Source organism: Dipodomys ordii, unplaced genomic scaffold (assembly GCF_000151885.1).
Source record: "Dipodomys ordii isolate 6190 unplaced genomic scaffold, Dord_2.0 Scaffold22, whole genome shotgun sequence".
In the NCBI taxonomy this organism is placed as follows: Eukaryota; Metazoa; Chordata; class Mammalia; order Rodentia; family Heteromyidae; genus Dipodomys; species Dipodomys ordii.
In genome coordinates, this window is record NW_012267238.1 from 4,814,338 (window position 1) to 4,823,981 (window position 9,644).

General features: G+C 49.2%; 1 protein-coding gene across 1 annotated transcript in view; it reads left to right on the plus strand.

Annotated features, from left to right (window-relative positions):
- Window positions 1-232: 232 nt before the first annotated feature.
- Window positions 233-9,644, plus strand: part of Mogat2 (monoacylglycerol O-acyltransferase 2) — a 35,526-nt gene continuing 26,114 nt past the window's right edge. Inside the window, exons 1-2 of the mRNA XM_013014205.1 lie at window positions 233-386; window positions 5,628-5,806. Coding sequence (XP_012869659.1) covers window positions 299-386; window positions 5,628-5,806 — 267 coding nt within the window. The 5' untranslated portion in view covers window positions 233-298. The remainder of the gene's footprint in view (window positions 387-5,627; window positions 5,807-9,644) is intronic.

Consider the following 9,644-nt stretch of genomic DNA (forward strand, 5'->3'; position numbering starts at 1 on the left):
CTTTACACTTGAGGTTTCATCTGGCCCACGGCACAGAGAGCAAGATTCTAGCTGACACAGCTAGGCCTCCTGACAGATAAGACATTGCCTAAGAAGACTGATAAGGGCCGAACAGGTCTTTCTCTTTCTCCTCCTCCCGCCAGGGCCCTACAGAGGAATTAATGGTTTCCTCTAGTAAACTGGACCCTGCCAAGGCGGAGCAGGAAGACGTTGGGTGGGCGTGGCGTGGGCGTGGCCCTTTCCACCTGGCTGTCACCACTTGGAGCCCAGAGGTGATCCCAGGAGCCAGGCCACCAGGATGAAGTTTGCACCTTTGTCCGTGCCTTGGGAGCGCAGGCTGCAAACCTTCGCGGTTCTACAGTGGGTCTTCAGTTTCTTGGCCCTGGGTAAGACAAGAGATCATGAGCCCCCGGGGAGGGCAGCCATGGCAGGGTTGTGGGGGAAAAAAAATCTAGAGGGAGTTTTGCTGTGTTCACAGCTCCTGCCTACAGGGAGACTTTCTGAGCCTGACCCAGAGCCTTTTGAGAGGTCCCCTGTGACTTTGGAGTATTTTAATGTTCTTGGATTTTGGCTACAGGATCTCTTGGCACTAAAGAGAGTGCGGGGAAGGAGGCAGCTAGGTGCAGGGAAAGTTCCAGGCTCCTCAGGCTGCTCTGACATGATGGACTCCATCTCATCTTTCAGAGTTATCTGGAAGCCAGGTGCCAGTGGGTCTCACTTGGAATCTTAGCTACCCAGGAGACTGAGATCTGGGGATTCTGTGAAGCCAACCCAGGAAGGACACATGGGGGGAGACTCTTATCTCCAGTTAACTAGCAAAAAACTGGAAGTAGAGGTATGGTTTAAGTGGTAGAGCATCAGCCTTGAGTGAAAAAGCTCAGCAAGAACATGCATCTCTGAGTTTCAGACCCAGTAGTGGTATACAGGCAAACAGGAGAGCGGGGATGAAATGCACGTCGGTGCTTTCTTCTGCTCAGCATAGATCCAATCTGGTGCTTACTCAGGAGGGCGTGGCAATGTCCTATGATAAGCCTCACTTCAGGTCCCCCTGGCTCAGACTTCATGCCTGCTGACAGAACACTTTCCAGAAGGGTTTTAACGTGAGGACCAGGAAGGGAGAGTCATTTAAGCATTTGGAAGCATCAGGCTAGGGAAGGAATACTGCACTGGGGTTGGGGCTCAGCCTGAGCACAAACACTGGTGGTCATCAAAACGTGAACACACTCAGTACTTGTTGACCACATGCAGAGTATCCTCATGGTATTGCAGCTAAAGTGTTTATCCCTGCAAGGTAGGCCCTCCAGGACTTCTGCCTCAGCACTCCTTCAATATGGTCTGTGTTTCTGTCCTAGGGTTGGTAGCTATGTTCAATTCTCCGAGTCATCCCTGTTATACTAAAGGGCAAAGACATGAAGTCCCAGACTCCTCTATCTGCCAGAGGAAGAAGAGCTAAGGAGGAAGAGAGAGGAGGTGTGGGCCACATTGGGTGGGCATAGAGGGCAAGGGGCCAGGGGGAGTCCAGAGGTAGGAGAGAAGTGGATCATGCTCACACTGCTTCCTCTGATCTCTGAAGGAAGGATAGGCAGGCACACCTTACACTCTGGGACCTGCCTGGTTCACTGGCACAGCCACTTGGTTCACTGGCAAAGTCAGGAGTAAGTAGCACAGAATCAAAGCAGCCTGGAGCAAAGAGAGAACAGTCCAGAAAAGGAGCCTGGGCTCACTCATGCTAAGAGCAGGAGTTTTTACCTTTTCCCTTTATTCTGGGGGCAAAGGAGATTCTCAGCATTCAGGGAATGGAGTGACAAGGTCCAGCCTGTGGGGTAAAGGTCCCTGTCCCTGCCATGGAGGTGGCTTCTGTGTCCTGGGGCATGGGTGGGGGGACATGGCAAAAGGAGGAACAGTCACAGTCTAGCTCAGGGGTGTAGGGACCAAATCCAACACAGAGAATGTGTTTGGACACTCTAAGAGCTAAGAATATATTAGTTTGAATTGTTTTGTATCTTGAGACAAAGTCTCACTATGTAGCTTAGGTTGGCTTGAACTCTGGGCCTGGGCGCTGTCCCTCAGCAATTCAGCTCAAGGTGAGCACTCTACCACTTGAGCTACAGCACCACTTCCAGTTTTCTGGTGGTTTATTGGAGATAGGAGTCTCACAGACTTTCCTGCTTTGGCTGGCTTTGAACCGCATTCCTCAGATCTCAGCCTCCTGAGTAGTTAGGATTACAGACGTGAGCCACCAGCACCCAGCTTAATAATTTATTTTTAAACAGAAAAAGTAGTCCCTGCTTTTTATAATATTTTCAAAATAAAACCCCCCTCCTGCTTTTTATAATATTTTCAAAATAAAAAAACCCTCATAACTTCACCCTCCAGGTGGTCACTATGAACTATTGATTATATTCTCTAGCTCTAGAGCTGGTTTTCTTTTTTTTTCCTTTTTTTTTGGTCGGTTGTGGGGCTTGAACTCTGGGCCTGGATGCTGTCCTTGAGCTCTTCAGCTCAAGGCTAGCGCTCTACTACTTGAGCCACAATGCCACTTCCGGGTTTTCTGCTTATGTGGTGCTGAGGAATGGACCCAGGACCTCATGCATGTGAGGCAAGCGCTCTACCACTGAGCCACCTTCCCAGCCCTAGAGCTGGTTTTCTTAAAGTAGGAGCTACCTGCACAGACTTTTGGTTTGCCCAAGGCAAGAATATTAACTGAGGTTTTACTATTTCTTTTTTTCTTTTTTTGGGGGGGAGGGGAGGCAGTCGTGGAGCTTGAACTTGTGGGCCTGGGTGCTGTCCTTGAGCTCTTCAGTTCAAGGTGAGCACTCTACCACTTGAGCCACAGTGCCACAGAAGTGATAGATTGTGGTTAATTGGAGATAAGAATCTCGCAGACTTTCCTGCCCAGGGTGGCTTTGAACCTCCATCTCAGATCTCAGCCTTCTGAGTAGCTAGGATTACAGGCATGAGCCACCAGTGCCTGGCATTATTTCTTATTACACTGATTTTTTTTGAGATAATATCTTGCTATGTATCCCAGGCAGGCCTCAGACTCAGTGTTCTAGCCTTAGCCTCTTAAGCACTGGAATTAGAGTTGTGCCTTATCACAACCAGTGGTATGATGGGTATGCACTACCAAGTCCAGCTTTTATTGATTGAGATGGGGCTTTGCTCTCTTTTCTCCTCATTTGGTCTGGAGTCCTGATCCCTATGTCTGCCTCCTGAGTAGCGGGGGTTATTGGCATAAGCCAACACTCCTGGCTTGTTTTATATGTAAAATATTAATTAATAAATGGGAGACAATCTCCCTTCCATCCTTGCTCTCCGGCATCCTGTCTCCATTTGACAGATTTACAGGGATCCTTGTACCACCACACAACTTTCTAATTGACTTTTTTTGTTAATTAGATAAACCAAAAGGCAACTAAGCCAGTCTAACTGGGTGCCACTGGTTCACCCTTGTAATCCTAGCCACTCAGGAGACAGATCTGAAGATCACAGCTCAGAGCCAATCAGGGCACACAAATCAGTGAGCATTTTATTTCCAGTGAACCAGAAATAGCCAGAAGTAATGGCTCTAGGGGTAGAACCTCAGCTGAGAGAGTATAATGTATAGAGTACATGCCTCAGCTCCCTTACACATTCACACACAATGGCTAAGATGGCAAAGTTTATTTTCAGAAAATTTTACTAGAAAAAAAAAATTCTTTTTTTTTTTTTTTAGTCCGGTTGTGGGGCCTGAACTCTGGGCCTGGGTGCTGTCCTTCAACTCTTCAGCTCAAGGCTAGTGCTCTACCACTTGAGCCACAGCGCTACTTCCTGCTTTTTTCTTTTTGCTTATGTGGTGCTGAGGAATCGAACCCAGGGCCTCAGGCATGCAAGGCAAGTGCTCTACCACTGAGCCACCTTCCCAGCCCCCCAAAAAAATATTCTTAAAGGCTGGAGATGTGGTGTAAGTAGCAGAACACTTGGCTAGCTGAACAAAGCTCTGAATTTAAAACCCAGTTCTACAAAATACAAGAAATAAAAATAGAGCTAGAAATGGGGCTTAGTGGTAGAGTGCTTGCCTAGCATTCATGAAGCCCTGGGTTTGATACCTCAGTAGCACATACACAGAAAAAGCTGCAAGTGGTGCTGTGGCTCAAGTGGTAGAGTGCTAACCTTGAGTAAAAGAAGCTCAGGAACAGTGCCCATACCCGGAGTTCAAGCCCCAGAACTGGCAAAACAAACAAACAAATAAAACACAAGGTCAAAGATGTCCACTACAGCTCTGCAAAGTTGACTTCACAAAGGTAAATATTTGTCTTTTGTTCAAGGCTGGACCACCAGCACCTGGTTCATAGTAGGTGCTCCATGCATTGAGAATAATTTGGGCTCTAATTTACATCCTTTGGCCGCTAAATCTTTACTTTTCAAACTGGGCCAAAAGTCCCCTCCCCCAGGATGTCCTCCATGACCAACAGATTCCTGGCAGCTCCCATGTACTGCTTCCAAGCACCAGGGAGTTGGCCTGCTTTGATTATATGAATGCACTCAGTGACAGAGTATTGAGCTATGTGAAGCATGTGTGAGGGCCTCAATTCAATCCCCCAAAACACCCCCCCCCACAAAACAACAGCAACAACAACTTGGTATTGTGTGGAAGGAACTGGGGAGCTGCTATTCTCTGGGAATGATGCTTATTGACATCTGATTAGGGCTGGCCCCACAACTACTGATACGAAGTAGGATTCGTTTATAGCAGAATAATAGAACTCCACAGTGTTCCTGGTCCTAGGCCTGTTGTTCCTGCAGGAAAGCCAAGGGTCTCCTCTTCCTCTCTTCCCAATTCAGCAGAGGGTAGCGGAGGAATAGGAAACCACTGGATGTGTTTAGGAACACTGGATACTAAACTGAGATACTGTGCAGCGGCTGGAGCACTGGGTGTATAAGTTGGTGAGGGGATCAAAATCAGGAGGGCAAAGGGCAACTTTCAGGAGCCTGATGCCAGGCTGGGCTCTGCCTGGAAGCGATGAGGAAGGATGGAAGTACTTTTATATGAAGAAGGACTGGACTGAGCTTACTGGAAACATGAGGCAAAGGCTGGACAGAAGGGCTGGGTAGAAAAGGCTCTCTTGTTCTCTGGGATCCTCGATCCAATCTGGTCGCCTTTATTTTCTTTAATTCATTTTTGGTGCCAGTTCTGGGGCTTGAACTCAGGGCCTGGGTTCCTGAGCTTTTTTTGTTTGTTTGTTTGTTTTGCTCAAGGCTAGTACTCTACCACTGGAGCCACAGCTCTACTTCTGGTTTTCTTTTGGGGTGCTGAATTGGAAATAAGAATCTCAAGGACTTTCCTGTCCCAGCTGGCTTTGAACCATGATCCTCAGATCTCAGTCTCCCCAGTAGCTGGTGAGCCACCAGTGCCTGGCTTGGTTGCATATTTGAGAGATTGGTTATTGCTGAATTGGGGAAAAGAAGATGGAGTGGCTTGGTCAGGCAGCCTGGGGGAATGGCTTTGGACTTAGGCCCACCTGCACTCAGCCATGCTCCAGTGTGCCGTGTTGGAACGCGTGGGAGCTAATGTCTTCCTCTTGGGGAAGATGACCACTACCTCCTCATGGTCCTCAGGGCCCTGACTATGCTACTTCCTACTGCAGCCCAGACCTGCATCGTCATCTTCATAGTCCTCCTGTTCTCGAGGTTCTGGTTCATCTCTGTCCTGTATGGCATCTGGTGGTACCTGGACTGGGACAAGCCACGACAGGGGGGCAGGCGCTCGAACTTCGTCCGGAACTGGAGAATATGGCACCACATGAAGAACTATTTTCCGGTTTTGGTGAGTACTGGAGCTGGTGTGGTGTGGTCAGGGCCCCACAGCCCCTCATCACTGCCCACAGAAGCAGGATGCTAGCTGGGAGGTGGAGCCTGGGTGCTCAGGGGAGGGTCCCGTGTCTCTCTGTGGCTTTCTATCCCCAAGAACCTGGGGTCACTGAGAGTCTAGAGAAGCTCTAAAGGGCACATAGTATGTGTGTGCGTATGTGTGTGTGTGTGTGCGCGCGCGCATGTGTGAGGGCCTAGTCATTATCTCTTAGCTAGCACTCTACCACTTGAGCCACAGCTCCATTTCTGGCTTTTTGGTAGTTCGTTGGAGATAAGAGTTTCATGGACTTTACTGCTTTGGCTGGTTTTGAACTGAGACCCTCAGATCTTAGCTTCCTACATGGTTAGGATTACAGGCATAAGCCACTGGTACCTGCCATAACACACAAGAGCAGTGCTGTCAGAGACTAGATTTAGGGTTAGGGTGATAAATGACAGCTTCTAAGAGCCAATCTGGCTCTAGGTTATACTCATCAATGAGAGTGGGGCCTGAGAAGAACTAGGGCATGACCAAAGTGACACAGCAAGTTCTCTTGCAAATTGTAATGTTTCAGCAATCCATGCAGGGCTAGGACGGGGGATAGGGAGTCATGAGGTTTCCTGTTTTCAGGTTTTATTCTGTCCTTATTGCTGGCAAGCTGTGTGTCCTTGGGCAAGGCCTTGTCCTATTCTGAACCTCAGTTTCCCCATGGATTCGTGAGCACACTAATATCTTCTACTTTGCACTCAAATCTCTGGCTCTCTGGTTCACAGTACCACATAGTCATGGTAGACACTGCCCTGGACTTGAAGGATGGTCCTGGGGCTCCTTCCACTGATCCAGACAGACCAAACCCTGGATGGTTTGTTTGGCCAGCTGGGCAAGGATGGGAAGGCAGTGGGAGCATGGGTGAGCCAGGCAGGGTCAGTTGATCCTCTTCTGCAAGCAGTAAAGAAGAAAGCTGTGGAGCCAGACAGCCCAGATTTCAGTCTCCAATCTACCATACATCAGCTGTGTGACCTTGGGTGAGTTACACAGTTTCTCTGAGCCTCCCTTTGGTTGTATACAAAATAGAGATGGTAACTACATCCCAACCTGGGTACTGCAGATAACTAAGCTGGCAGAACTGGTACAGTTATTCTTTCACCAGGAGACCTGGGTGTGGCTGTGGGTTTGAGGGGACTCCGCTCGGAGCTCTGCTGCCCTGACTTTCACACCTGCTTGGCTTCTCCCTTTGCTTCTAGCAGCCCCACCTCTTCCTGCCCTCCAGGAATTAGATCCCCAGTTGGCCACAGGGGAGGACAAGAGGTTAAACTTGCCTGAGTCATGATGGCTCACAATCAAAGCCAAGAATCCTGCCACGTTCCATTTGTTAGAGCTCTGGGGCCTGAGGGACTGGGTAGGGCTGGGTGATAAGCAGCCTGCCAGAGCCCTTAGCACCTGAGATCAGGGCCTCCGGGGCAAAGGGCTGATAAGGACTGCAGCGGAGGGCACTAAGTGAACTGGCAGAGATTTTCAGAGGTGTGGAAGGGCTGAGCACATGGCTGGCTGGGGGGGGGTGTCTACGGTGGGCAGCAGTCTTCCCCACCCCTCAGATGAGCTTCCCTGCCAGGGCCCCTCCCCAGGTCTAGACAGGCTGGACTGGTCAGGACAAGCAGAGTTCCTCCTCTCCCTCTCCAGCCAGGACTCTGAGCTTTGCTGTTCTGAACTCCCTTCCTCTCTGCACCACTCTCTCATCCTCCTGTCCTCTGTCTTCAGTGTCTCTGGGAAAGTGTGACCTGGATCCTGGAGAGGTTTTAAGTACTTCCCATTGTAACACACCCAAAGGAAATCTTCAGCAGGTTCTAGCCTCTGGTTGAATGCTCCAAATGCTGGCTCTGCCCTTGCCTCCCACTTATGAGCTGAATTCTAAACTCACTAGAGCTTAGAGCCAGAGAGGTGTTCCACATCACAGCCCTGGCCAAGAGAGGCCGCTATACTCACTCTCAGTGGCCCCGGGGAGGATCTTCTGGGCAGCCCACAGAATCACAAAGGACAATATCCAGAGTACCTCCTGCTGCAGGGCTGGCAAGTGAAAGGAAAGTAGGAAAACAGCTCCAACTCTGCCTCCCCAGAGAGGATTCTAGAAGGTGAGTTCTCAGACTGGGCAATGTTGATAATTGTATGACCCTGGACTCCATTTGCAGAACTGTATATACCTTTTTTTTCCCGGTTGGTTGTAGGGCTTGAACTTAGGGCCTGGGCACTGTCCTGGAGCTCTTTTGCTCAAAGCTAGCACTCTACCGCTTTGAGCCACAGTTCCACTTCCTGTTTTCTGGTGGTTAATTGAAGATAAGAGTCTTATGGAGACTTTTCTGCCAGGGCTGACTTTGAACAGTGATCCTCAGATCTCAGGGTCCTGAGTAAGGAGGCATGAACCACAGGTGCCCATTTTTATTTTATTTTACTGTAAAACTGCTGTGCAGAAGGGTTACAGTTACATGAGTAAGGTAATGAGTACATTTCTTGTCAAACACTGTTACTCACTCCTTTGTTTTTCCCCTATCTCTTCCCTCCTCACTGATTTTGATTCTGTATACAGACACCATTTTTGAAGTTTCCTTTCACACCCAGGGCTGCTGCCCTTCCTCGTGTATGCAGTACCAGAAATGGCCAGCAGAGGGCAATGTATAATTTCCTATGCCTGCCCCAGACCAGGTGCTTGCAAAAGCTAGGCAGCAGCCTTCAGATTCCTCTCCCATAGGCCTCCTAGGATACACTCCTACCTTTTGGCCCACCTTACCAGTGCAAGCTCTGCAGGACCCTTAGGCTAAGCAGAAGGTAGGAAGTCCCAGCTTCTGTACTCAGCTTTCAAGTGCCGGTGGTAGTTCAAATTACTGTGATTTTTCTCTTTCTTTTTTCTTTTTGCATGGGTCTTAGGGCTTGAACTCAAGGCTTTAAGCACTCAGTTCTCAACTGGCATTCTATCACTAGAGCTGTTCCTCCACTTTCAGCTCTTTGGTGGTTAATTGGAGATAAGACTCTTGTATTTGTCTGTCTGGGCTGGCTTCAAACTGCCACCCTCAGATCTCAGCTCCCTGAGTAGCTAGGGTTACAAGCATTAGCCACCCAGCACCACATGGTCACAGTGACATTTGGCTGTCACTGTGATTTTTATGAATTATCTCCTGGTGATGAAATTTCAAGCAAAATTAGGACATTTTATCTAGGCCTTGGAGCTTTGTACGTTCATTCTGTCAGCCTCTGAAAGGAAAAGCTAATGAGAGAGAGTCTATTTGCATGGTGGGGAGAGCTGTTCTACCTCACGCCAAAGACCAGCCCAGGTGCTGGGTGTTCCCCCAGGAAGATTTCATCAGCCAGAGCAAACATGGTCTCTACAGGTCAAGGTCTAGGGAGGGACCAGGTTCTGTGTCCAGGCTCTAGTGCCAGGAAAAATCACCCACAGCTTGCACCGTGCTCACGGTCACAGCCAGCTTGGGACAGCCCATCCCTCCCCTCCCCAATCCCTCCCTGCCCTCTGCACCTTGGAAGTTCTGCAGGAGTCTCTCAGCTCATGTATTGGTATTTAGGACACGAGTGTCCCATCCCCAGCATCTACCCACCTAGTCCCAGCACCACCCTCCCCCAGCTAAGAAAACCAAACCATCTGCAGATAATACCAAGTGTTTGGTTTGGAGGCTAGTCAATGAGCAAAAGCGTCTGGTACTAAGTTTGAGTCCTGGTCTCGGACAGAAAGGAAGGAAGGAAGGAAGGAAGGAAGGAAGGAAGGAAGGATGGAAGGAAGGAAGGAAGGAAGGAAGGAAGGAAAGAAGGA